The following is a 27602-nucleotide window of genomic DNA, read 5'->3' on the forward strand; positions in this document are numbered from 1 at the left end:
TGTGTGCTTTTAAATATATTTTTATTTCATAAAAATCATTGTTTGTTTATGGCGTCATAAACATCATACAGTCAGCACGTTAAAATAAATAATCGACTAAACACGAATTATTAATGTAACAATTTTAATGTTACGTTTTTAGACGTGGAAAAGGTATTACCGTAGTAACGGTGTGCATGCGCAAATGTGTTATTATACCGTAATGGCAGAGCCGGAAGCGCATCCCAGTCGTCACCAACGCTATTATCGTGTCGCAAAAATGTCACCAAACGACTGGAAGATATTTCTTGGTGACCTGACATCACAAAGTGTTTCGCAAGATCGTTTTATTGTGTGCATCTCAGACCGGGGATTTGAGCTTTGAACCGGAAGTCGTCGATGACGCGTGGAGCTCGTCTGTCACGTCCGTTTGAATCAACGCCTTAAAAATTGCGTCTTTCGTTCGCCACAAATGCGGGATCGGGCTGCAGATGTGTGCGCGAGGCTCGAGGGATGTTGCGGGTGAGACGCCAGACTGAGCTCGACTTCGCGACGTGACGAGGTAAGGAGCCTTTTCTGTTGTAAACATGACGTCACCGCGCTTCATCTGGAGCAGCGAGCGCGGTTTGATCGAGTGACAGCCGACAGTCGATGGTTGTCACCGCTGCAAATCCATCGCCACCTCCGTCTGTGCGTCCTCACATTCGCCATGCTCGTCTGACACACTAGAGTTGGACATGATGTGGTGATCACATTCACCCACTATTTGGTTCAATACAAAGCGTGTGTTTTTCATATTGTCTAGCCACATTGCGGACTGTTTATGATATTGTATCGCGAACGCATGTTAAACTTAGTTATTGTTTTGTATCGTGAATGAAGGGCGCTCGAAATAACATCTGTAAAGTCACATTAAAACGTTTTGTTATTGTCTGATTTGTGCCGCTTCTGTCTTCAGCTGTAGATCATTAGATTGTTTTTGTTGCATGACTGTTTCTGTCTTTGAAATATAACCGTGAAGTTAAGTAGCGAACATGTAGTTTAAAAGAAATCAAGTGAAAAATCCCCCCGGGCGACACTGTCCTCCTGCATCATCTGCTTTGAGTCTCTCCTGGATGTCTGAGCTTCTGTCTCTCGGCAGTGTTGAGCCCCTGAGGAGAACTGCGTGACTTTATTTTGGCTTGTCAGACCTGAACAGGAGGAGCTTGCTCCATCATTGACTCCACATCTCCTTTATGTTCTCGCCAGGATGGAGGCAAACAGGAAAATATTCACCAGCAAAGTAAGTTGAGCTCCTGAGCGACATTTGGCTCTGAAGTGACCACAGCGGCTGGTTCTCCTTGTGTCCTCCAGCAGGTCTGTCTCCCATCATCACGCCTTTAAGATTCTCCATCCAGGTTTTCAAATGAAAATGGAGGAAATGCCCCCGTCTGGCCCAGACAACACCAGGCTGGAGGTGAGGAAGGCCCCAGACCGTGAGCCAGTTCCCAGTGTCGACTGTGTCTTTTGCGCAGGCCCTGGTCCACGACATCTACTCTGAGCTGGTGGAAGATGCCTGTTTGGGTCTGTGTTTCGAGGTGCATCGGGCTGTGAAGCAGGGCTACTTCTTCTTGGACGAAACGGATCAGGAGAGCATGAAAGAGTTTGGTTGGTGCCGCCAGTGTTTGAGTGTTCTGTGTCGCTCGGTGGTGACCATGATGTGGCTGCTCCGTGTAGAAATTGTGGATCAGCCCGGGGTGGACATATTCGGGCAGGTCTACAACCAGTGGAAGAACAAGGAGTGTGAGTGCCCCAACTGTAAAAGGCTCATCGCTGCCTCACGCTTCGCGCCGCACCTGGAGAAGTGTCTGGGGATGGGACGCAACAGCAGCCGCATCGCCAACCGCCGGTCAGTGGCATCACTCAGAGCTTGGTGGTGCCAGAGGGAACCGGCTCCCGGCGACGCCCACCTGGCTTCAGTCCTCGGGCAGGGACAGACTGTGCGTCTCTCACGCAGGCTCGCCAGCAACAACAACATCAGCAAGTCGGAGAGCGACCAGGAGGACAACGATGACCTCAACGACAACGACTGGTCCTACGGGGCTGAAAAGAAATGTGAGCTTGAAACCGATGTGAAGTGTCTCTGGAGCTGTTCGCATATTAACGCTGCACCTTTCCTCACTTCCAGCGAAGAAGAGGAAGTCCGATAAGGTATCTGCCGCTGGACCACCTTTACTTCTGCCTTGCTTCCATCTGAGCTGTCGTCTCTCTTCAGAGTCAGAACTCGCCGAGAAGATCCAAATCCCTGAAGCACAAGAACGGTACGTCGACTGGCTTTAGTGGCATTGAAGCGGAAGCCGGGGGGCCTTTCATGTCCACAGCTCAATACGAGTGCTCGGTTCAGCAGCTCGGATTCATCTGCACTCTACACCACCAACATGTTGCTCCGAACTGAACAGAGTCATGTCTGCAACCGAAATATCCTCTGCTCTAGAATGACATCAAATATAAAACTGGTGGAAATAATGTGGAAAAAATGTAGTTGGTAGTGTGTGAGCAGCAGAGAAATGAATGCTAAATTATGTTTCAAGCTACTGTCTCACCTTCAGAGACATAGCTCCGCCCACATGGCACTCTACTTCCGGTTTAGCACAGTTTTCCCATCATGTCTAGTCTCCTCCTGGGGCTATGGTCAAGTGAGCAGGAACAAAATGGTTTCATTGCTGACTACACAAAATAAGTGTTTTAATTCAGGATAAATGTTACTTTATGAACAATGGATGAGTTGCCTTGAGGCTGGTGCTCATGGGGTGGCGCCCCCTGTTGACCGTCCGCCTGCGATTGTCGGAGCCATGATTGTTGTTTACCTTTTGGTTATGAGTCAGTGAAGAATGTGAAATGTTGCTGCTCAGCTTGATGGTGGTTCAACGTCACTTACAAAGCACTTTGTGCTGTTGCAGGTGAACTGGGGAGCAGCGTCTCTTCTGAGTCATACAAGGTAATGAGTCTCTTGGTTTGTTTCTTCTTGCCCAAGATCTCAGTCTGACCACTCGGCTCCTGGATGTTACCGCACACCGTCTCGGGTCAAAGTTGCTTTGTGATCGTTTGTGAATCGGGTTCTGTCCCAGACCCGAGTACTTGTCCTGCAAGTGGAGGTGTGAAGCGTTGCACAGGCCAGGGTGCCGCTACACACTCGTGTGCTGTGAGAGAGTGTCAGGTGTGGTGTGGGAAAATGATCCAGTTTCACCTCATGTGTCCGGAGATAGAGGTGGGCGATATGATGCCATGAAATCATGACAATGAGAAGGTGTTGAGGAGCAACCAAGGTGAGGAGATGATCACATGGATTGGCTGCCATTCTTTCTCTCCACTCTGCTGTCGAGCTCCAGTGTGTTGATGCGCTGATCCGTCCCTCAGTCAAAGCAGCGCTGCTGTGGTGCGCCGCGCTCCTCTTCCCACACACTCACAGCCAAGAAGCCGCTCACATGCGCAACTTCCTGCTGTTTTTAAAGCTGATGTGCCTCTAACTGGACCACACACTTTCACCACAGAACCATGGAGGGAGGGAGGGAGGGATCATTGAGCTTTGTGCTTTAAAAATCAGTGAAATGCACAACAAAATAAATGTGCTCCAAAATGTGAAGAGAGAAAGAATCATCGTTTTGATGAAGCAAGTTCAGGCAAAGAAGCTGAGGATTTGTCTGGAAACTACAATCAAATCATGCAAAAGAGAAGTCATCAAATCCAGACAGTATCTTAGTAAAATAGTCTGGTAAATAATAAGCCAGTGTCAGTAGCTACAGTTTTTCACAAATGAATAGGAGTTTTCTATAGGACTTTAAGCACAAGTGCGCTTTGGCCCAGGTTCCTTTGGTGGTGAGCCTGGGATTTTGAACCAAGGCTGCTGTGGCTAAAATAGGTTGAAAAACACTGGCCTCGGCAACTGGACTCAGGGAGTGAAGTTGACCTTTGGAAACGGTCTGATTCAATAAGTTTTCTGAGCAGCTGAGGCACCGTCTTCTTCCAGTGGTTGAAGAGCAGTTCTGCACATACCGCCCCCAACTGGCCAAAATGCAAACTGAAAAACATCATCAATGAGAAGGGCGCACGCCCTTCAAACTCTATTCAGAACCACCAAGACTTTAACTCCGTCCAGGAGTCAAGTGGTGCCGTCTGTGTTGGACCTCACTCACATGTTCTGTGCCTCAGTACAACTACAGCTCTGGCATCAGCTACGAGACGCTGGGCCCGGATGAAGTGCGATCGCTGCTGACGACGGTGAGTCTCTGTCCGCGGCACGTTTGCGTGGTGCCTCCTGATGGTAACATGGATGTGTGATTCTGTGTTGCGCTGCAGCAATGCGGGGTGGTCTCCGAACACACCAAGAAGATGTGCACCAGGTAAGGCCCGCGTGCGGCCTCCCCAGGCCTGACGCTGCTAGAGCTCCGTTGCTATGCTGGAAAGGCTGGCGTGCGTGGTCTGCTCCCACCTTCTCAGACCTTCACAGTTGCATGCGACACGATCCGTTTCACCTGAGAACGATCACCTGTCGAATCTTGGGACGGAACACAGGTGGCACTGTAGGTCCGAGCGATACTGGTGGAGGCCTCCACCCCGGCCTGCAGATGGGCACAGCGTCCGGGCGGGGGTCCGGTGCCAGCGGTCAGGAATTTGTAATGCCACCTTGTGTCCCACCAGGTCCCAGCGATGCCCCCAGCACACGGACGAGCAGAGGAGGGCGGTCAGGGTGTTCCTCCTGGGGCCGTCCGCGTGAGTGTGCCCCTTCCCTTCCCTTTCCTCCCCTTCCCAGCCCTGCCATCCCCTCACCCTCCACTCTACTGACGCATGACTGACTGAGCGCTCCAGCTGCCTTGCTTTTTAATCTCTCCCCGCTGGATACAGTGGAGACAGAAGAGAGTCATGAGAAAGATCTGGGAGTCTGGGTGCTACCCAGGACTCTGTTTCGGGCCTCACACTTTTTCAACTTGACTTGGTTATTCAGAAAGTTCTGAGAGCTTCTCTGTGGAAGCACAACCCTCGCAAACCCTCTCAAACCAGAGGGCGCATGTCTCATAGTTTTGGGTCGTGGTCAGCACAGTGTACGGCCCAAGTGTTCAGTCCGTTCTCAGACGATGCTACCGTAGAGAGGCTGAGAGTTGGAAGACAAAAAACTCAAAGTTCGCCTGGTTCACCTGCGAGAGAAGGTTGTCGATCTGAGCTCACTCTCTCTGACTTGAACCCCGCAGGCCGCCCCTGCCCGACCCGGTTTCAGCGCCGGACTCCGACGGCTTCGACATCCCGGACGGCCAGATCCTCATGAGCCGCCTGCAGTGGGAAGACTCGCCGGACGTCTCCCCGACCGACTCCGCCTCCTCTAAAACCAGTGAGCCGAGTGTTGGGGCCCTCGCTGGCAGACACCGTCACCACCTCTCTCGTCCCCTCTGCTCGCAGGCACCAACCACTCTGACCCCAGGAGGCCGCTGAAGAAGAAGAGGACCCCAGAAGGGGGCGGAGAAAGTCTGAGTGGTGGCGGAGGCAGCGGCGGCAGCAGCAGCAGCGGCAGCCAGAGCAACATCAACCTGCCCAACAAGAAAAAGAGGCATAAACTCTCCACACCTCTGCTCTCCAGTATTTACAACGACTTAAACTAGCAGCTCTTGTATTCTGAAGCCTCCTCCGTCGTCCTCCAGGTGCGTCCAAATCAGGCGACTTCCTGCGGTTCACTAGGTTTGAAACTCAACCGTGGTCATCGCTGGACTCTATATTTGTGAATAGTTAGTCACAAAAAAAACTGAATTTTGAACAAACTCGTGAATCATGATCTGGACGGTCCAAGGCTGTGGGTCAGTTGAGTGCAGGGAGTCAGTTTTTCATTCCAAACCATGGCACAGTGGCGCCACCTAGTGTCCTGGTTGAGCAGGCTTCCTGTCCTTCATGTTGATAATCCATGCTTGCGCGTCCTTCGTGCTTTAGTGTCGCACACGTGGCCGAGTTTTTGTGTGTTTGGTGTGGGCGTGTTTTGATTGTATTTTTAACACTTTTCTGTTTTAAACGAGATGATGCTTATTCATGTCTGAAGTGTTTCTGCTTCCACGGTTTCATGTCGAGTGAGGCGGAGACTCTTCAGAGGACAGTTCTCTTGACCTGGTCCTGCTTCTCTAGGCGAAGAGGAACCGTGATAGTTGTCTTCTCAGAAATGATTTACAATGGTTGCACAACGTCACTCAAAGTTTCACTGACAAGCACAAACTAGCTATGTTCAGGAGGTCATGACCTCTGACATCTGGACGAGTCGTGATGTCGAGGCTACTTGGTTCAGTTCCAGAAAATGTGGATTTACAGTATATTTTGTTTGAAGTGGCCCTGAAACTCAGCAGAAGAAGGGAAAGGCATGATCTTGACCGGTGCCAGATTCGCTCCTGGGTGACATCGGTTTCACAGACTCGAGCGACTGCGTTCGTTCGTCACTCGCTTTCTGTCCTGCATTGTGAGGTGAAGGCTCATCTCTCTCACCAGTCTGAGCCTGAAACCTGAACGCTCAGTTCCAAACGCACTTTACACAAACTGGTTAGTCATCAATAAGATTGAAAAATAACCTTTTAATTTATGTTTTATTCAAGGTGAAATGCCTCCTTATGACAGCTTTTCTGCATATTGGGCAAAAATATTGGAATACAGTTGTGATACTGCAACAGGGGTAAAATATTGTAAATTGTCACTGTTTTTAAAGACATTTGTCCTCCAAAATAGATGTTTTTAAAAAATGACTTCTAAGTGCTACTAATTTATCGGCTCTGTGGGTTTAACAGCCACACAAACGTCTATTTTTATGCCGCTGTAAATGAACTGTACCGTGCGCTCATTTCATTTTTGTAAATATCTACTGCAGATAGAATATTCCGTGCAGCTGTGTGTGAGCATATTTCCAGGTGTGTGTGACTGTTCCATGCTGTTGTGCTGCCAATCATAAAAGAAGATTCCACTCAGCTTGTTTTCTGAAGCTTTAATGTGAAGCAGATCAGGAGCGTTGGCCTCTATCGTCTTTATTTACACGAAATACACAAGATATTTACAAGCACGGAGCAATGTCACGATCAGCAGGAACCTACAGCTTTGTTTTGTTTCTTTAATCTGCGTCACGGCAGGTGGAGTCGATGCACACGGTGAGTTTAGAAGAGCGCTTTCAGCTGAAATGGTGAGGAGAAAGGAGCAGAATGTGGCCTCAGAGGTTCCAGAAGTTTCCTACACGCCAACAATTCACACACAGAGCCACAGTGATTGGTCTAAAGCGTTAACTCACAAATACACACCAGAAGGACGGCGTGGTCCGGTACTGTGGTTCTGATCCCAATTGTCGAGTTGACTTGATCCTTTTTTTGGAGTTATCTGCATCAACTGAACTGAAAGTGACCAGAAATCTTTTTTACATGCTATCAAGTCCGTGCTAGCGCGACCGCCGCCCCTCTCAGCGGCCGTGCATCCCAAATAAGAGAAAGCTAAAGAATACGGTGACTCCCACGAGGGAGATGGTCGCGGGCGCTGTGAAGAACTGCCGGTAATTGATTCTGAAGTACCAAACCACGGCCAGAATCACCACAAACACGGGAACCACCAGGCTGCTGGTGCCGGCCGCCGCGGCCTGGACTCCCCCACCCATGCCTCCCGACTGAGCCCCGTCGTCCGCGTTGTTCTCCAGCAGAACCTGTGAGATGTGGCAGTGGATCACGCTGTTGTGAGTAATGTTCAGGGATCCCAGAGTTCTGGAGGGGTCGTGCAGCAGCTGACCCTGGTAGATGAGTTTGATCTGACGCTCCCGTCCAGAGAAGTATCGACTGTGGAGAGATGAATGTTTCAGAAACAATTCTCAAAAAAACCAAATGGTGTGCCTCAGGGCTCAGATGTAGGTCCACTACACATCTGCGATGGACTTGATCCTGTCGACGTACCAGTGTTTGCTACATGAATTAGCTGTTGTTATGGCGGAGTGAATGACAGTGAAACAAGTGGATGACAGTCCCTCAATATTTTGGATGAGTTGACTGACCTCTTGAGTGACTCCACTGTGTCCTGCGGCTGGACAACCGCCGTCTCCTCAGTGTCATTTAAGAACTTGAGCCGGACGGACATGGAAGTGGTCGAAGCATCGCTGGACGTCAGTGGCATGTGCTTCTTGCTATTTTTAGACTCTTCATCAAAATCTTCATCGTCGTCATCCTCCTCCTCTTCCTCCTCCTCCTCAAACAGCCTTTCAGTCTGAGCTTGTTTGCTCTGGATATCCAGCAACAGATCAGGCCTCACTCCTTCTGGATCCTCCCCGGTCCCGTCTCCTTCACCTTCCCTCTCGGCGCCCGGCTCGTCCGGCTTGTCCTCCTGCGAGGACGACGGCGCCTGCTGCTCGGAGGCGTCTGCACGCTGGGACCCACCACTGTAGCTGCTGTGGCCGGCCAGTCCGATGAGGGAGGTGTGGGTGCCCACAGTCATGATGGTCCCCAGGAAGTGCTCTCCTCGGTCGGCCACGTGAGTGGAGAGCCACGCCAGCATGAGGGCCAGCACCACCAGCAGCACGCCGCCCGCCGCGGTCACCTCGCTCTCCAGCCCTTCCAACATGGTCAGTGCACACACCGCCATCGTCTGCTCTCCGAACACCTGAGAATCAGAGGCAGGAACATGACGGTCATTGCAGGACAGTGGTGCGGTTGGTTAAATGAACAACCCGCGGAGGGTCCATGAACTAAGTCTGACGAATGCACACGATTCTACCAGGAACCATGAGTTACAACAGTGACCCATGCGTTATAAAGGAGCCAGTAAAGACACGCTTTAGATGAAGCTGTGAGACACTACATTTTAGAAACACATTCAGTTCATAGAACCATTTTATAATACACGTCTTTTTGCATATAACGCGGTTTCAACATGGTCTGTCTGACAACAAGGTAAACCAACAGCTGCAGAGTGCTGCATGGCGATGTCGATCATAGTTCCAGCTCTTTGACAGCACCAAACATAAAGTGAAGCTGTACAGTGTTACGACCTCTCACGGCGAAGACTTTAGCCTCCGAGCTAACAAGCAAAACACGACAGTCGGTTTACTTGTGACGACTTCCGCGCATTTTACGTCCACGGCCTTCAATAAACCCGCATGGATAGTGGTTCTTCGATTGTATATTGGGGAAACGTGCGCATTCTTACCTGCGTGATGCAAGTCAGACCATGTTTACACGGTAGGCACAGATGCTAACAGCGTCCAAGAAAAACTACAACACGGCGGCGACTGCGTGACGTCATCAGACGCAGCCGCCTGTTACCGAAGAGCCGGAAGTGGAGAAGTTGAGAAAGACTAGAATTATATTTATTGCTATTATTTTTTTTTTCGCAACTACTAGGCAAGAATGGGAATGTTGTCTATTTACATGTATTTTTAAAGAAAATAAATTCTGGACCGAGACATCATGAACTCGAAATGTATTTAAATTAATACATTAATAATAAATTTGTATAACAAAAGTAAAGCAACCTGTAGCAAAATAACTTCTTCTTTTGACTAATAAATGGCTGTTTTAAAAAATGACCAAGAAGGTAACCTTTCAGAACAAAGTGAGAGGTCGTCTTTAATGCATCAAAATTGGCTTTTGTTCAGATAACCATGGTCATATTTCAATCACAAACGGTTCAATGCAGTGCTTTATGGACTCACGTGTCACACAGAATAAAGAAAGCAAATATCATTTTTAAAGATGTGATATAAACATAGAGAGGGATATTTCAACGGCACAACAGGATGATCATTGGAGAGTTCCATTGCGACACAGCAGCAGCAGGTAGTCCTTCACTGACCCGGGGATGTCCAGGCTCCTGACCCCAGACAAGCACCGGCGTCCGAAATGCTGACGTAAAGTGCATCGACACAGGTGCTGCAGCGAGCGTGGCTGACCTTCCCGCTGTCGCATCAGGTCGAACAAGTCGGGATGATCCTGAGAAGCACAGAAATACGTGAAGCGGAGAGGCCGATGACCCGAGCGGCCGAGAGCTCACCTGGTGGATGTGGTCTGGCAGCGAGTCCAGCCAGTTGCAGCGAGGGACAGAGGAGTACGAGTTCAGGAGCACCTCTAAGGTGGCTGGGGAGAGGATGCACTGCCGGAGCATCTGCGGGAGGGGAGCAGCCAGGTTACTGCAGGAAAAATAAAGTGTGAGGCTATCGGACCTTTGGGGAGGCAGGTTTGGCTCCGTAGTTCAGGAGCGACCTGGCAACAGCTTCAGGCTCCTGGTCGGCGTAGTCTTCAACCACCTGATGCAAGAGCAGACAAAAACAATGGCATTTTTTATTTGGGTTTTTGCTAAATTCAACTTGATTCTCATCCATATATAATGACTTTCGCTCAGAATAATATTGTATCTTAAAAATCAATTGAAAGTCATTGTATATTTTATTTATTTATTTTCAAAACACCGTATTGTGTGTCTCAGTATTGATTTTTGGAGGAAACTAATACATAATTACACATTAATACATGTTTATTTATATTAATTCCTTTTAGTTTACCATTTCTGACTCTATTTTTTCATGTTTGTTTTCTGAAAACAACAAATTCAAAAGCAGATAAATGCTGAAATTTATATTGATTAACGTTTGCATTTATTTTCTTGAAATATTTGAAATGCACTTAGAAATTCTGCGTATTAAATTAAAGGCTTGAATACTTTCCAAATAAGTTCACCACTCAATATTTGAGGTTTAAATTGTTTTTCAAACTTTGATTTTCCTGTTATTCTACTCTACTATGTTTATGCCAAACATTCACTTGTGTTTATCGTCATGAAATGTGATGGATTCATTTTTTGGTCCAAATGTCTCCCCTCACCTGGACCAGACAGTCCATGGGAGTAAGCCCAGCACAGTTCTTCACATCAGCTTTGGCACCATGCTCCAGCAACAGGTCCACTATCTTGGGCACACAGTTGGAGCAGGCGTTATGAAGAGGCGTGTGAAGCTTCTTCCCGGCGGTTTGAGGGTTGGCCCCTGCTTCCAGCAGCTTCTGGACCACACAGAGGTACCGGCCCGCCTCGGACGGCCTCTCGGCCCTGGAACAGGCGGCGTTTAAGGGGGTCTCTCCCTCCTGACTGGTGGCCATCACGTCTGCACCGTGTGTCAGGAAGAGCTCCACGTGCTCGCTCAGACCTCGCTGGGCCGCCACGTGCAGCGGCGTGAGTCTGGAGGCTCTGGTCCTCACATTAACCTCTGCCCCGAACTCCACCAGCAGACGAGCGCACCTGGAAAAAAGAAGTTGGACCACAACAGTTCCCGTCGACTCCAGTGGAGCACATGCGATGACACCTGGAGGTGACCCGCCACTTACTGCAGGGACTGGGCATAGGTGCAGAGGTGCAGTGGCGCGGTACCGTCCACGTCCAGCACCTCTGGGTCGGCCCCATGAGACAGCAGCAGCTGCACGCAGACGGCGTGGCCGCCCATGCAGGCGTCGTGAAGAGCGGTGTTGCCTCCTGGGTCTGCGTTGGCCTCCGCCCCCCGGAACAGAAGCTCCTCCACGCAGCCCGAGTGCCCTCGACCGGCAGCCATTCTCAGCGGTGAGCTCTGCTTGACCTTCGAGCTGAGTGTGAACAAGCCTGTGAGAGCAAGGAGAAACATCTCACTATCAACAAGACCTCATAGCAGGAGTGGTCTCATCTCTCACCCATCTCCGGAGCCCACACCATCTCCTCATGCACTGTCTCCATTAGAGCGTTGACCATAGCCGGGTCCTTCAACACGGCATACACCCCCTTCATGTCTCCACACATGAAGGTGTTGTGGACGGCCGTGTCCCTGCAGCGGACCTGTGGAGGGGCAGCTCTGACCTCCTGCAGTCGCCGCTGCTGTGGTGCTCTCGGCGCTGCAGGCAGAGGAGCCCGGGTCATCACTCTCCTGTGGGCCAGCGCTCTGCGTTGGTTCTCCCAGTCCTGCAGCTCCTGCTCCAGCCTCAGAGACCTCAGCGTGGCGGAAGTAAAGGGAAACGTCTCCATTGGCCCGGCACCGAGAGGAACCAGGAAGTGCTCTGCTCTTCACAAGGTGCAGGTTTGACTGACCTCTCTGATGGAACAGGTGAAAGAACTCAGTCGCAGATCATGACAACCCTGTTTCTCGGTTCTTGTTCAGCTGGAAAAGCATGGACGCAGCAGACAAACAACTTGTCTGTGTAGACAGTCAAATGGTCGTTGCTCCAAGGCAAGCCGGGGCTTGGTTATTATTAGCGTGGAATGTAAGGGGAGACTTTGGAGTAGAAACTCCTCTAGATGGCGACATTTCTCACACGTGAATTTGATTCTGCCGCCTTCATACTCCCTCAATGGGGAAATGTGGGTTGTTTCAGCAGCATACAAACATAAAAGACAAACATTGAACATTTAAGACACAGACAAGGCAACAACACAACATTTATGAGTATCTCAGTTTTCTAAGTGTTCCAAATGATCACAATCATAGCCTAATATCACTTGTAATGGCTGGTACTTTGGCAAAGGTCAACAGCATGAAGCGAAAAACCGTTAAAATCCTTCACTTTAGTTTTTGCCAACGGCTCTTGGAATAGGGAACAAACGGACGTCGTTCGTCACTTTCCACATGGCCTCATGAGAACACAACTGAAAACACAAACATCCGACACTTTCACAGCTCTATTGTTTCGCAGGCGAAAACGGACGTGTTTGGAAGTGAGTCATCTTGACCGGCGTTCGTGGTCTGTCACTGTTCAGTGAAGTCTCGATCAAACTTTAACTTTGATCAAACTTCAAAATGTGCATCTGCGCTTCGGTTAATTGAACCGATACTTATAGAGTGTGGAGTTGATATCGTGATGTCAACAACCGTTTACAGCCTCGGGGAAACGAGCCTTTCAGAACGGGATGTTAATTATCTTACTTCGCCTACATACTCTTTGATCGCAAACGTGACGTCATCACGTCGCGTTTGAACGCGTCGGCGCGGACGCGGACCAAGAGTTTGTGGAGCGTGTTTGTCTTGTCGTAAAAAGAGCAATCGGATGGACGTTTGAAGCTTCATAACGATCTAAGATGGTACCATCCAATACTTCACCGACGGGCTCGAGTCTAAAGTGATCAACTCGGGCTGTCATCGCGTCACATCATGACGGCGATGGTGAGACTCTCGAAGCTAACAGGCGCTAGCATGTGAAAACCCATAACACAACTGCGTGTGCTGGCGAGAAACGCTGCTGTGTCTGCTAACGGCTTCATCTTGTGTGCTGTGTTGTAGAGCTACAAGTTCAACGGTCTGTTCAGCATCGGTGAGGAGTTTGACGATGAGGTAAAAAGACAAATAAAAAGATAAATGAAGAAGAGCAGCGGAACCCTTCAGGAAGGAACACGCCTGCACATCCTCCCCCTGGTTCATCTCTCTGTTGTCTTCCAGGACCTGCTGGACTCTGCCCCGCCTTTACCACCTGGACCTGCTGGGACGGCAGATGCTGGACCGTGCGGGACTCTGCGCGCCCCCTCGGTGAAAGCCTGTCAGACCAGTGGCCCGTCTGATGGTTTGACTGTGAGCAAAGCTCCGGCCAGTGCTCAGCCTTTGAGGCAGATCTCGTCTGCTCCCTGTCTCCGTCCTTCTGCACCGGGTCAGACCGGGCCACAGACGAAACCTGCTGCTGCTGCTGCTGCTGCTCAGGACGACTTTGACGACTGGGACGTGGACCTGGCTGACCTGGAGGAGTGGGACCAGTGCCCTCAACCCATGCCGCTTCCTCCGGCCACTGTCCCGAGAGGAAGTCTGAGGCCGCTTCGCCCCCCTGAGCAGCCGCCCCCCCGCCTTCCTGCTCCTGTGCAAATCCCAAGTCCTCTGCCACAGAGTCCTACTGTGTTCTCAGGCTTCAGTGCCACTTCCCCTCTTCCAAGGACTCACAACCAGCCGCCAAAGAGAACCTGGGCCACTCCAAGAGCTGCTCACCAACCCCCCCACAGCCTCTTCGGGACCGTCTCCCCCGCTCCCTCCCCTTCCTCGCTGGCCTCCCCCTCCCCTCTGAACACACCGGTCCTCACCAACCGTCTGGTGCAGCTGGTGTCTGCCTCCAGTCGTGTGACCAAGAAGCGGCCAAGCTCAGAGCCTCGCCCGCCCAGGACCCGGCGCTTTCCTGGACCTGCTGGACTGCTGCCTCAGCAGGTGAGTTTCAGATATGAAACCACACATTTGCCCTCTGTTGGACTTAATAGTCACTACATTTCCAAAACCTGACAATAAACTTCAAATCCCACTTGACTCATGGGTTCATGACTAGACTCGGACCTTTATTTAGGGGATACTCGACGCAGCTGTTTTTTGGTGACTCATCATTTTCTTTCTCCTCCAGCCGCAGGGCCAAAGTCTGAATGACATCGTCATGCCTGTTCCTCAGCCTCCTGCTGATGGCGCTGTTGCCCGGATACCAAGTCAGGTCAGGTGATGCTGAAACTCCCCGACATGATAGCGCCTGCCCTCTTCTCTGTTTAAGCCTCTTTGCTCTGCACTGCCAGGATTCCGGCTCTCAGACTGACGATGAAGAGTTCAGCGGCGCCGCCTGGGCGGCCATGAAGGCCGAGATGGGACTGGACGAGAGGAACCCCTTGTGCTTCCTGCGCTCCTTCAGCGTCATCATGGTGCTCCGCAAGGTCAGTACCTCCGTCGTCGTAGTGTGCTGCCTCAGTCAGATCATGTGACGTCAATAATGGAAGTGTAACTGCAACACATGGTGGTTTGTGAAGCGCCCCCCTGGTGGTGGGTATCCTGTACTTAGGCAGGTATTTTGAGGTCAAATGAGACAGAATCGTAATCGCTCTGACTTTATATAGCCGGAGGGAAATTGCTTTTCGTTACGTTCATGAAGAAACAGAGTAGGTAACATGTAATGTTACTCGACAAACATGCAAGATAAAAATAAATACGTATGAATATATACTACTGAGCACAAATAAAAAGAACCATCTAAAACTGTATTGACAGTGTATTAACATGTAAAAATAAAGACATAATATATACGACGAAACATGAAGACGGTTGTCCTGTCAGGCGGCTTTCAAGCAGCTGGAGAAGAACAAAGTGCCCAACATGGCCGTCATGCTGAAGAGCATGGTCCACACGCAGGCTGACGCCAAGGCTGTGTTCAGAGATCCCACAGGTACACACGCACGCACGCACGCACGCACGCACACACACACACACACACACACACACACACACACACACACACACACACACACACACACACACACACACACACACACACACACACACACACACACACACACACACACACACACACACACACACACACACCTACCTACATTCGCCCTTGACCTCTGTGGCCCAGGTCTTCATGACTCCCAGGAGTGGCATCACTCTGGGGAGGTTGCTGAGGCTACTCCCTGGCTGCGGTGCAGACTAGCCCTTTATGGCAGCGACGTGACCTCAGTGTCACCTCCATTAGCAGCAGATAACACAAGCCTCTGAGGCTTCGCTCTCTCTGTCTCTCTCTCTGTCACACGTCTGCAGCCAAGTCCAGTTTTGCTCCTGATGCTGTGGTGCTTGTTGTTGAAGGGGAGATTCAGGGCACAGTGCACCGGCGCCTCTTGGAGGAGCGAGCGGGGGAACTGAAGCCCGGCGTCGTCCTGCTCCTCAAACAGGCCAGTGTCTTCTTCCTGGGTCCTGATGGGTCCTCTGGTTCCGCTCACTCCGCGTGTCTGTGTGCAGGTGGGTGTGTTCTCGCCGTCCCACCGGAACCACTACCTGAACGTCACGCCCAACAACCTGCTCCGGATCTACGGCGCAAACGGCGTTGCCCTCACCTCCACACCGCTCCCGCCTCAGATCCTGGTGAGACCACCGAGCCGCGGCCCGTCTCGGCCTTCTCTGCTCACACTCTGCTCTCCTCAGAACCCGTACACGTCGGGGCGCTGCGCTGGCAGCGGGCGGCAGCCTGTGTCTCGGATGCAGCTGCTGTTTGATGAGGATGAGGAAGAGCAGGTGGAGGGGCACGTGGGCGGAGCCGACCCGCGACCTACGGGGAACTCTGGCTGGGACGAAGGTGAGGAGGTCGTGCAGCACCAGTGCGGAGCCAAACTTTCTCACTGTTTATTTCACGCTTGTTTCAGACGACGACCTGGACGACCTGTTGGGGCAGCTCCCAGACGACACCTACAGTCTGTGATGAGAACTGCAGCTGAATGATCCAGGAATCTAAAAAAACTGTACATATGTGAATGTTTTGCGACGACCCAGAGTGGGTGTGAAGTATTTATGTTGCTGCTATGACTGACGTGTCTTTGAGAGACCAAGTAAACAAGTTATTTTCTTCAGAGTGTTCTTCATTAGTGGGGTTCCGGTCCCCGACTCTCCTGTGGCAGCATGAAAGCTGTGTGGCACGCGAGTCTCTCTGTGATGAACTGGCATCTCTCTCCCTGCCAACCCAACATCCTGTTGACTGCTGCAGATTCAGGTTAATCCTCTTGTTCAGAGGAGCCATGTGACGGAGTCGAGAGGAGGGCTCTCAAGCCTTTATACCCCAATAATTCATTCTCTGGCCTTCAAGAGTTTTGCCTTTAAGCATGTTTTTTAAGGGCCTTTTATCTCCATTCTTTTTTATGACTGTTGTCACGTTTAGTTTTGCAGTAAACCGCTGAGCTTTGATTATTCCTCAACAATAGCTGGCGCAGTCGACTGATTCCACTGCAACATATTTGCCTTGCAAATCCCTTAAACGTAAGGTGAACTCTCCTCCCTCTCACACCTGCAGTTCTTCTATTGGACAGGCGGGGGCGTCCTGTCCTGCTCCGCCGTGCTCCATTAGTCTAGCAGAGAAAAACTCAATTGTCTGTGATAAAATCCTAATTGGACTTGTACTTAAATGAACCGAGTCTTTAGAGAGCGTGTGCCAGCCTCGGGTCTGTCTCCGGATCCTTGTATTCATCTGCTCCATTTTCAGTTCAAGCTCAGTGTGGCAGCTCTCTGTCTGTCTGCAGTCGTTGACCTTTCAACTGCAGAAGCATCTGACTGTCGGAGAATGTCCGCCTGTCATCCTCCAGATGAAGAGTTAATAACCCTATTAACCCTTATGAACTGTTCATCACCTTCTGGATCCAGGCATTTTTTTTAAAAACGGTACTCTCTGTGCTGTGCTCTGTCTTAAGGAGAATGTGTTGTGGGTGGAATGAAGTGGAGGTTTTCACTCTCTTTTAATGATCTTTTTTTTTTAGACTCTGATGTTTCCACTTTAATTTTGGAATATAGTCCTTAATTTGTGTCTGTAATGTTTTCATGTTCATTTATTTGTATTCACATTTCTATTTCCAAGAAATCATGTTTATATATGTGTCCTGTGTTTTCATGCTTCATGACGATTCTACAAGCTGTTTTTGACAACTTTTGTTGCGCATATTTGACTGTCATCTGAACAGATTTCAGGAGCACACGAGTCACGTGACAGTTAAACGTGAAACGATTCCTGCAGAAGATGTTTCATGTTATCGTTTTAGATCAAAGATACCTCACCGATTTCTTGTTTGGATTTCATTTAATGAAAGTAGTTACATCGAGATGGACTCGACGCAGCAGCATTTTTTGTAATGTGGCATGATGTAATTTTAATCGTCGTTGAAAAATAATGCCTATTAAGACCACCCCCTCTTCCACGCTTGGTCTCGCCCCACTCCCCCCTGTCTTCACAGTGGAACGGTCGAGTGCAAGTTCGCTGCAATCGTCCACAGGTGAGTGAAAATTATGACATGTTACGGGTTAAAGCGAAAAGATCGGCCTTTAAAACCAACTTCGCCTTGAAAGACATGTCGCTATTTGGTGACGTGGACTAAACTGACCATTTCAATGTCATGCGACACTATTTTAACCTTGCTTGAAAATACGTCCAATTATTTTTCATCACGTTTGATCTAACTACTTTAACTCAGTTTCTGGTTTGTACATTAATTTTCAGCACGTTTGCTCTAACTACTTCCCTTTAACATGAATTGTTGATTCACTTGTTACATTTGACTTTGGACTTGCGAAGGTAAAACAAAGTGGTTCAGGTCAGTAACTTTAAAAACGAACCAAGCTAAAGCATTTTTTATCACTTTTCTTATTATCCATCTTTATCCATTGCAGTCAAACTCAAGGTTTGGGGGCCAAATTGGGAAGTTCAGTTTAAAGTGCCTGGACAACTTGAACCATGTCTCCAGTGTTTTCAAGTCAGTGGTGACCCAGAGAGAGATGAGACTCCCATATTTGCAAGACAGACTGATCTGTTTCTGGCTCCGCAAACCCACATCAGCATGGTGAAGAACCTGTGACCCTCTTGTGGCGAGTCTGCTCATCTAATATAGACAGAAAAAAAAATGTAAATGAAAGAAACAATCTCTTGAAAACGAGAGAGCTGAACCTCTCTTTGATGCGTGTCAGGCGACATCTGAAGTGGCCGGGGAAAGGGACGTCTGCTGGTTTCCTGAGGTCCATCTTCCCCTTCATGAGGCGTAATCCCTCCTTCATTATGGTGACAGCACCCCCCCGCTTCTGTCACTCCCTCCGTCACACGCTTGTCCTCCTCTTTGCTCTTTTCCAGCCTGACTTTTCCCCGTCTTTCTTCTGTCCCCGTCCTTCCTTCTGCTCCACTTGCCCTGACATCCACCCCACCTCCCTGTCCACTTCTGACACAGCCAACCACCACTCTCCTCTCATCCATCCATCCATCCGTCCGTCCGTCCGTCCGTCCGTCAGCCAGCAGACGTGGACGTATGCGAGTCGGACGAGGAGGAAACCGTCAGTAAGAGACTTTGTTGTGGAACGGCGTCTGCCATCCTCTACCCCTTTTTTCGGTGTCCTCACCCCCCCCTTCCTCTTGCTTCCTCTGGCGTGTGTGTCTGTGTGTGCGTCTCTCCGGCTTCGCTGCTCCTTGCCGCTGCTACAGATGAGCGAAGAAGAAGAGGTAGAGCGGATGTGTCTGACCAGAGGAGAACAGTTTGGATGCTAGACAAACCTCACGCCTCTCATCATCCGCGACTCCCTCTCTTTCTCGCTCGCACACACACTTGTTCGGTGTGTGTTCACACACACACTCACTCAGACCCACACAGCTGGATGTATCGCTGCTAGAGAGAGGAGCTTTGGCTTGACAGTAGTTGAGTATTCGGGGGACCCTGGGTGCATGCACGTGTTTGTGTGTTTCAGTTGCATGCACACTCATGCATGGGAGGCTGGCTGTGTGTGTGTGTATGCTTTCGGAGGTGTTTAAACCCCCTCAGGGGGCTTAGCTCTCTGTGTCCCTCACGCCGAGTGAGTCCACCTCTCAAGTCCTCAATTCAGCCGGCGCAGACGGTGTGTGTGGAAGAGAGGATTCCCTGCACACTTTTAAGTGATGGAAAGACATGCTGCCACCGATGGTTCGTCCTCAGCTGTTCCCTGATCGACAGCAGTGGACGGCTGGACTCCTCAAGTGCGCTTGAGCAACTATTGATGAGCCAGCAGCAACAGTATCTCACAGGCTTCCGTCCAGAAGATCAGAGAAGTTTAGTAAAAGTGCCTGAAGTAACCTGAAATGTCAGATGAACACTGCGATTGTTTGGAGTTTTGGTCTCCACAAGTGGTTGTGACTCAGTTCTGGAGCCAGACTGACATCAGAACCCCAGGGGTTAGGATTGATTGGAGAAGAGGGAAGTCTGGAGGAGAGGGGGAGCTAGTTTGTTGCCTTGACAGCTGTAGATTTGTGTACGAAAAAGTGCTGTATACTTGATGTGCGTGACACTGGAATAAAGTAAACGGAGAGAAAAAGTCTGTGGATACAAAAATTGAATATTTTCAGAAGAAAATGTTGGTGACAGACGTAGAAAAAATATATCAAAACCAAAATGGTCAAAGTCAAAGCTGGACCAATGAACAAAGTTTACGATACTCCAGTGGGTTAAATCTTCCTCAGAAGTTGATGTCACGAAAACACTGAGTAAATTGTTTAAAAAAAGTCATAGAAGGGACGTTGACAGCATGAGAAATGAAAGTAAAACTGAAGAATAGATTTTAACAATCAAAAAGAAAGTCAAGAAAAGAGACAAAACAAATAACCAGCATATAAACGTTTCCTAAAACATGGGCTCTTCATTGTCTTGTGGAGGCGAGATCTTTTTCTTGGGTTTGGTTGGGAAATGTTGATGTTTCATGAGTGAGGGACTGGTGGAGCAGACAGGTGGATCAGTGCAGTCTCAGCCTTCAGTTCTTTATAGTGGTGGAGCCTAAAGCCAAAGCTGTAGATTTCTGCTCACAACAGATAGCTTCAGATCTGTTCATTGCTGGATCATTTTTGAGTCACAGTTTCAGAGTGGAATTCTTAAAGGCAGGTGGCTGTCGTAGACACAGAAAACTGCCAGGGTTGGAGGTTGGCTTCAGTGCGACTCTGAAATGAGCAGTTCTCCCTTGATCCCTCTTTGCACGTTAGTTGTTTGTGATGACAGCTAAATTCTTATTTTATGTTGTTCTCATACTTATAACTGGCCAATAGACATTAAAAAAATGGTAAAACTGCAGCTTGTTTTCTCTGATGCAGAATTTGTTCCTGATCAAGTTCCATTTCTGTCCAGCAGGGGGCGCCCTGCCTGAGGGGCTGAAGGGCTCGTGATGGATCTAAAGGAGGGTTGTGGCAGTCAGGGGAGCCAGGAGAGCCCTGGCCTAAACCCCACGTCTTGGCAGAGCTTTGCCCAGGCCAGCACGCTGCACGGCCTTCGCCTTATCTTCCCGTACGGACAGCCCAGCGCCCGCCGCTTCCTCTGGGCCCTGGCTTTGCTGGCCTGCCTGGGATTGTTGGCTGTGGAAAGTGCGGAACGCTTGGCATACTTCTTCTCCTTCCCCCATGTGACCAGCATGGACGCCGTGGTGTCCAGCAGCCTGGTGTTCCCCGCCGTGACCTTTTGCAACCTGAACTCTTACCGCTTCACCCGCATCACTCGCAACGACCTGTACCACGCCGGCGAGCTGCTGGCCCTGCTGGACGTGCACCTGAGCATCCCGCAGCCGCACCTGGCCGACCCGGACGTGCTGGCCTTGCTGCAGGAAAAGTCCAACTTCACCGCCTACAAGCCTGTCCCCTTCAGCATGAGGGAGTTCCTGGAGCGCGTGGGACACGACCTGAAGGAGATGATGCTCTACTGCCGCTACCAGGGCGAGGAGTGCAGCCACGTCGACTTCACAACCGTAAGTCTGCCACGTCTTATTGTCCTGCTGCTGCCGCTTGTCTGCCCCTCGTGTGCTTTCTTTTTACCTCCCACTCTTCCGGAGCTGTAAATGCCTCTCACAACGCTCGCGTTCCGCCGCACAGGTCGGCCTTCAAGTCTCTGCTATTCAGGCTCTCTGCTGTTACCTTGTTGTTCATGAAAGCTGAGCACTTACTGACATGCAGCTTTTGCAACGGGTCGCTCGATTATAACCACTCAAGTGTGTCAATTCCCTCGCCGTTCCACGGTTACTGAACCAGGAAATCATGTGATGCTAGTTGGACTGAAACTAAGACACTTCCTGGTCTTAGTTTGGTCAAATATACATCCTGATTTAAAACCGTCAAGCTGCTGTTTGGATTACTTGTCTGGCACATGCTTTTAGCTAGGAGGGCGTCTGGGCCTCTGCAAAACATAAAAAAATGGACGCATGATTCTCGATCGGATCCAGATTACCCTGGAATATGGCGCTATCTGGTGGCCAAGCTACGGCTGAGAATCGGGCGTCCATTTTTTCATGTTTTGCAGACGCTCCCATTGCTAAATGCCTGATCTGGCACTACCTATGGTGGGCGACTCACTTTATTCATTTTTCCCTCCGACTTTCATCTGTTCTCCAGAACACACAATGGGCTGTGGACAAAACATTTTTTATCAGCGACTATTAGCTGCAATTGCTCTCAGTGCTACGTCTCGTCTCACAGCAAGGGAAGCTGCATGATTCCGACAAAAATGATCACAAATATTTTGATCCATATGAAATCGCAAACTCGATGCAGACACTTACAGAAGACCGCTATTGTAATGTACTTCTGGATTTTACCTGACGTTTTGCGCTAGCATGACAAATTAGCCTGTGGATTTGTGGGCATGACATGGCTAACAATGTGTAGCAACGTTAGCACAGGTTGGTAGGGCCAGAATTCCGCTCCACTCTCTCCGTACCAGTGATCATTGAAAAGGTGGCTTACTGCCATTTGTTTCTGCCGCACACGTCTTCATTCTGGGGGCGTGTCACATTGTGAATGAGTGACAGGTCCGTCAAGGTTCTGCTGGACCGAGGAAAGTCGATCTGAACCAAGTGGGATGTTTTTAGGGTGACATTTTAGGGTCGACATTTGTCAGGTATGTTCGACCCGCCCCGCCCTTGAAGTCCACCTAACGGTGGTGTTTGAATTGAGTGTCAGCAGCTGGTGAGTGGGACGGCGTGATGACCTCTTGCACGGCCGCCCACCGCCACGTGGATCCTAACGGATCGTGTTTGTGTCGTGACAACTCAGACTTATTTGTGACCCTCTGGAGAACGGCGATGATGAGCTCAGTATCCAAGCACCAGTTCATAAAGCCCATCAGCTTGGGTCAGATCAAACTTTTACTGCCTTCTGTTAAATTATATGAGACACTTTTCACACGGGAGCCTGGTCTCTGTTCGTCTGCGGAGCTGCTCAGTCTCCTCTTTGATTACTTCTTATTAAGACGAGTGAATGTCGACTGCCTTACTTCACTCTGATGGTGGTTTGATGTGGCCTTGAATCGACCGAGACGGTGTTGATTTAAGTCATGTGTTTGTGTGGAAGGAGCGAAGCTTGCGTCCAGGACTCTAATGGTTGTGCTGTTACTGTAGAGCTGCGTGGTAATAACAACCTACCTCACCTCTGCCTGCACCTGCCAGTGTCTTCAGCTGGGCTCCTGAAAGACACTTGTCCTTCTTGTCTGTCTGTCGCAGGGTTCATGTTGAGAATGTCTTTCATGGTCGCTCTTGTCAGAACCCATGGAAGGAGCTTCCTTGTTCTTGATGTCTCCAGCTGGGTCATGAGGCGGTGAGTGTCTGTGTGAGCATAACTACCTGAATATGTTGCAGAGGTTAGGATCCCCATCAAATTCACCGTCTCAAGAAGGTGTCACCGTTGTGGTCAAGGTTCGGGCTGTTGTGTGGCAAGAGTCAGTCCGTGCTTTGCAGGGAACTATGACCTTTCGTCTTTCTCAATCCACTCGACATATGTTTCTTACTTCTGAGCGCAAAACGGAACCTCCTTCGACAGTTCACCTTTGAGTCCTCAAATCAATTTTGTTTTTTGGCTCTGTAACAGCAGAAATTTTGCAAGATGGTAGGATATATATCACGCGGCGATAGTTACGGGATTGGGCCGCGAGTGGCGCTGAAAGTTATGACTTTCTGCGAGATGCTCAGTTATAATACACTGCAGCACCATTCGGTGGCAGTAGTGTGTCTTTCAATCGATGTAAGGCTCAAATAAGCTGAAGAAGACTGAAATCTGTGATAATCACGAGCTATGGAGAAGTTCTTCAAAAGTGATGCTGAAATATGAAGATATTCTGAAAATAGAAGAATTAATGATCAGAAGAAGCAGAAAAATCGTTTTTAAAAGCAACATTGGACTAAGACTTGGCTAAAAAAGAAAGAAATATATATATCAAAGGAAAATGTAGCCTTTTTTGTCTCCAAGTTTCTCAAGCTGGTGTTTTGTTTGGAAGACTTTGGTCGGTACAAGATCTTCGTACCTGCAGGGACGGCAGAAGAGTGGCACTGATGCCAGAGAAGAAGCGGCAGGTTTCTCTTTTGAGCTGCGCACAGATGTATAAGACGTAACCTTACAAGCCTGTCAACAACAACATTCCTTCTTTGGTGAGATAAAATGTGGAGGATTCTCTAAGAGCTTCTGGCCCGGATGCCTTTCTTCGTCTGAAGAAGCAAGCGCAATGTTAGATGATTAATTGATTCCTGACTGGCGTGAAACCGCTGGCATCCAGCCGGCAATCGCTCAAGACCCTGTATTTGTTTCCTTCTTCTAAAATACTGTATGTTTTTGAAATCCGCTCAGCCTTGAGCCGCGCGCAGAAACAAACACCCATTGATGGAGAGCTCTTGACAGCTTCTGTCTTGAGTTTCATGCTGCCTTGAAGGAACACTTTTTCTTGGCTTTTAAAATTTCTCTTTCAATACAGATCCCTGCAGAGCAGTGGTGTTCGACTTTGATCTGATGCCTACGTGAAACCTGGTCAGCATCTGAGCGATGTCGTGACCGGCATCAGGAGCAAGTTCTGCTGAGGCGATTCATCTATAGTTGACTTTGTAATTTCCACTGTTGTCATACAGGTTTAGCTGATGGAGGCTCGCAGTTGTCGTCACTAAAAATGCTCAGACTGCAGTGGCTCCTGAGCCGCTCTGACGAGATGTTCCTTCCGTTCGTTCCCCGTGAGAATGAGCAGCACCGGTGCACTCTGAAGAGCCATCTGCTCTGATGAGCTCTTCATTTCCTGAGCGGACTGATTTCATGAGCTTGGATGACATCAGTGGACGTTTGAGTTTACTGATGCGTTTTGGGGTGAAGTATGCAGATGAATGGAATGTTGTGTGGAGGAGTGGAGGTGACGCGGAATGTTTAGAGATGTTATTGTTATGAATTATTGTTCACATTTGCGTAGAAATCGTTTTCAGTTGTGCGTCACAAAATACTCACGTGTACCTTTCTGCTCTTTGTCAATATTTCTGAAGTAAATCCAAGAAATGGTGAAGCTTGATCTGTCTGCACTGTGCACTGTATCTAGTACTGTATCTAGTGGGGCATGCTGGCATCGCTAGGAGAAGGTATCATAATAGTACCGGGCTCGAATGGATGTTGGACAGTGGAAAAACCACACTTCTTTATGGGAACCTGAAAAGTTTGTATTCACCGTCGTTGGCTTCCTACACTGTTGGTTTGACGTTAAAACACGGCGTGAAAGTGGTCTGTTCGTCCTTGCTGGATTGGTTCAAACGACTGCTTGAAATTGAAATAGCTGCACGCCTCAATCTTAAAGGACTTGCCCGTGTATTAACTCACTCCCGACACATGCAAATGCAGCAGACCCGATTGCAACTCTTGATGGGGCCGGTGCCTGGCCCACAGGCCGTAGCTTTAGACTTCGAGTCTGCACTAACTGGAAATAAAGTGGTATCACTAGCTGTGTCTCAACAGTAGAAACAACCCTTCTCTGATTTTACTTTCTTGGTTTGTGACTGTTAAAGTCTGTGAGCACCAAGTGAATGTTTGCCGCCACAACACATCGATTGTCCTTTCATCTGCTGCTCTGCGGTTGTGTTGAATGAATTAGTCTGTCTAGATGACAACTGCTCCTGCGTCTTGCCTAATACTTCTCAGCTTAAACCCACTGCCGGCTCTGCTCTGTCATCGTCTTCACATGCCGCCCAGTGAGCAGAATCCACTCCCCTTGGTTTCCGTCGTGCATGTCGTGCAACACGTCTCTGACTTCAAGCTGCCTTCAGAGATAATCGTGTTGACAGAGATGCAACTGGAAGGCAGCGTCATCCTCCCTGCCCTCTGCCTGTTGCTGCTGCCGCCGAAGTCTCCTCCGAGTCTCGCGCTGTGTTTCTGTGGCGGCACACCTTCATGTCCCTCGACGGCTGAGGAAACACAATTGGGTCTGAAACAGAAAAGAGAACACATGATTCCACACGTGGTCAGATTGCTAAAGCAGAGTGTGCTCTAATGAGTCCTGGCTCACATGGCGGGGACCGAATTGCCACGACACACCAGGGACCCGAGTCAGCGTTTGAGTGACATTGTGATGAATGACCGTAGGGAGGATGGCAGGGACTCGGCACTCAGAGTGTCGTGACGGATGGAAGTAGAGCAGAACGCCGCACTGGAGGGAAACAACATCATCATGAAGAGTTCCACCTTTTTTTTGAAAGACAGAAGCTGCCCATCTCGATAATTTATGTCTCCGCGTGAGTGCGCTGGCACCTTGACCCGCCGCTATGTTTCCTGAATGAGCACTTTAGTTCAATTGTTTTTCAGAGATGCCAACGAAACAGGACACCAGCCAAACGATAATTACTCCGAGGGATAAAACACGTTGGAGTGGAAACACTGTCCCATTTAGTACAGGAGAGACGTTTGGGATCAAGCTGGGACTGGAGTTTTCCACATACATGGAAGACGAACACAGCGTGTCATGTCTGATGGGCAGCCTCTGCTCAACACAAGGCGGACTTGTGTTTCATACATCAAGTCCGCCTTGGTGGTGATTGGGGGAGGGGTTGGTGCGGTGTTGGAGTGCAATGACGGGGCAGGTCAAACCTTCGTAACTAGGCTTTTAGCTTGGATTTTGAAACAGGGCGTCCAAAACCCCAACCCATAACCCCGCCCTCTCCCGACACATCATGTCAACGACTGACAACTTGCTTTGTAAAGAACAAAGCTGTAAACATCTAGATTTACCAAAATAACTTGACAAACAACTAAACAAGCAGACATCCCATCAATAGCAGCGCGCTTCCATGCCGCAAGTGTTGCGACTCGCAAGATGATGGTGATGATAATAACTGTTCATGAAATCACGTATTGGTGCAGTTTTTAAACTGCTTAAATTTTATGGCGATAATTTACAATGTACTTAACTAAATATATTTTATGATATTTAGACGTTTTATTATATTAATTTTATTCAGAATTTTATTCATGATGTACCGTTTTTCCAATTTTCTCAACAGTTTGCATCAAGTGAACTTGATGAATTTAAATGATCACGTCATTTTAAAAAGTGAGCGTTTTTCTGAAGGTGTGTTAGCTTCCCATTATCTCTGGCGGCGATCATTCACTTGTCGCTGGGGTGGCCAGTTTTCACCAACAGTGCCGGAGACCATGATGCAGGCTGCCTCTCAGTGGGGCCATGGCTGCAGCACACACAGTTGTTGCAGCCTCCCCATCTTTTCTGAGAGCACGTCTTTAACCCGGGTGCAGCTTCATTGTCACCTGTCCGCAGCGGCCCGAGCTAATGCTGCGGTTTTGCTGCATGCGATTATTTGGTGGATAAGCCGCCAATTGATGACGGCGACGAGCCGCATCAGCGTCTGCCGCAGTGAATGGGGTCGGCTGGTGTGGCCTGCTTCTCTTTTTGTTTGTGTGCTCATCCCTCAGAAGCACCGCGGGGCAGCGAGGGCGCGCCGCGCTCTCATCCTTAATGTGAAAGCTGATAGCAGCCAGACGCTCTGTATCACCCCGACACTAATTAGCCACTTGTCTGACCAGAGCCTTGTCGGAACATGGCGGCAGATGTAATACGCCTGCAGCAATTAACCGCGACATCCAACCTGTGGCCGCAACACGTCAGGAGATGATTAGTACGGCCACACCGCCCCGCTCTCAGGTCCACAGGAATTGTCCACAGGAATGTTGTCTTTGAGTTTGTGGGACAAGTGGAGTTGGTCTCCTCTGACACAAACTGTGTTGCATGAACGGTGGCAAATGGACTGAAAAGAGCGCAGGCTGTGAAGTGACTTGTTCGTCTTCCACTTCTGTTGGGGAATCTGGTTCCAACACTTAATTCCTCAACATTAGCTTTTAGTGGACTCGGTGCCCCAGAGCACAAACGCGGCATTAGTGTGG

General features: G+C 49.4%; 5 protein-coding genes across 15 annotated transcripts in view; 3 read left to right on the top strand and 2 right to left on the bottom strand.

Moving 5' to 3' along the window:
• The first annotated feature begins 262 nt into the window (after nt 1-262).
• atxn7l3a (ataxin 7 like 3a) lies at nt 263-7657 on the top strand. Of its 5 annotated transcripts, none has more exons than XM_053852476.1 (14): nt 263-541; nt 1121-1261; nt 1336-1435; nt 1494-1626; nt 1696-1867; nt 1976-2073; nt 2147-2169; nt 2234-2279; nt 2919-2956; nt 4168-4236; nt 4315-4358; nt 4657-4728; nt 5205-5341; nt 5410-7657. In XM_053852476.1, the coding sequence occupies exons 2-14, from the start codon at nt 1215-1217 to the stop codon at nt 5607-5609; spliced, it is 1179 nt and encodes a 392-aa protein (XP_053708451.1). In that variant the 5' UTR covers nt 263-541; nt 1121-1214; the 3' UTR covers nt 5610-7657. The 5 variants fall into 5 exon arrangements, with proteins under 5 accessions (XP_053708451.1, XP_053708454.1, XP_053708453.1 ...); XM_053852479.1 differs by having other exon boundaries at nt 1228-1261; XM_053852478.1 differs by having other exon boundaries at nt 264-541; nt 1228-1261; nt 1333-1435.
• tmub2 (transmembrane and ubiquitin-like domain containing 2) lies at nt 6941-9318 on the bottom strand. The gene is made up of 3 exons (XM_053852482.1): nt 9151-9318; nt 8003-8604; nt 6941-7790 (listed from the first exon to the last, which is right to left on the bottom strand). The coding sequence occupies exons 2-3, from the start codon at nt 8584-8586 to the stop codon at nt 7424-7426; spliced, it is 951 nt and encodes a 316-aa protein (XP_053708457.1). The 5' UTR covers nt 8587-8604; nt 9151-9318; the 3' UTR covers nt 6941-7423.
• A 377-nt stretch (nt 9319-9695) lies between these two features.
• asb16 (ankyrin repeat and SOCS box containing 16) lies at nt 9696-12098 on the bottom strand. Its single transcript, XM_053852486.1, has 6 exons — nt 11652-12098; nt 11316-11583; nt 10821-11229; nt 10163-10246; nt 9994-10104; nt 9696-9932 (listed from the first exon to the last, which is right to left on the bottom strand). The coding sequence occupies exons 1-6, from the start codon at nt 11977-11979 to the stop codon at nt 9744-9746; spliced, it is 1389 nt and encodes a 462-aa protein (XP_053708461.1). The 5' UTR covers nt 11980-12098; the 3' UTR covers nt 9696-9743.
• Nucleotides 12099-12915: 817 nt separating this feature from the next.
• Nucleotides 12916-16299, top strand: hrob (homologous recombination factor with OB-fold). 2 transcript variants are annotated; one of them, XM_053852472.1, is made up of 10 exons: nt 12916-13111; nt 13229-13279; nt 13385-14131; nt 14319-14402; nt 14482-14616; nt 15014-15122; nt 15497-15627; nt 15695-15817; nt 15878-16028; nt 16096-16299. In XM_053852472.1, the coding sequence occupies exons 1-10, from the start codon at nt 13100-13102 to the stop codon at nt 16149-16151; spliced, it is 1599 nt and encodes a 532-aa protein (XP_053708447.1). In that variant the 5' UTR covers nt 12916-13099; the 3' UTR covers nt 16152-16299. The 2 variants fall into 2 exon arrangements, with proteins under 2 accessions (XP_053708447.1, XP_053708448.1); XM_053852473.1 differs by having other exon boundaries at nt 15542-15627.
• Nucleotides 16300-17607: 1308 nt separating this feature from the next.
• asic2 (acid-sensing (proton-gated) ion channel 2) overlaps nt 17608-27602 on the top strand; it is a 164267-nt gene continuing 154272 nt past the window's right edge. The window contains exons 1-2 of one of the 6 annotated variants that reach the window (XM_053852470.1): nt 17608-17706; nt 20563-21169. In XM_053852470.1, coding sequence (XP_053708445.1) covers nt 20597-21169 — 573 coding nt within the window. In that variant the 5' untranslated portion in view covers nt 17608-17706; nt 20563-20596. Of the gene's footprint in view, nt 17707-18640; nt 18756-18891; nt 19110-20559; nt 21170-27602 lie in introns of those variants that run through there. The other 5 variants (XM_053852469.1, XM_053852471.1, XM_053852467.1 and 2 more) reach the window with 5 other exon arrangements.

Source organism: Synchiropus splendidus, chromosome 19 (assembly GCF_027744825.2).
Source record: "Synchiropus splendidus isolate RoL2022-P1 chromosome 19, RoL_Sspl_1.0, whole genome shotgun sequence".
Taxonomy (NCBI): domain Eukaryota; kingdom Metazoa; phylum Chordata; class Actinopteri; order Syngnathiformes; family Callionymidae; genus Synchiropus; species Synchiropus splendidus.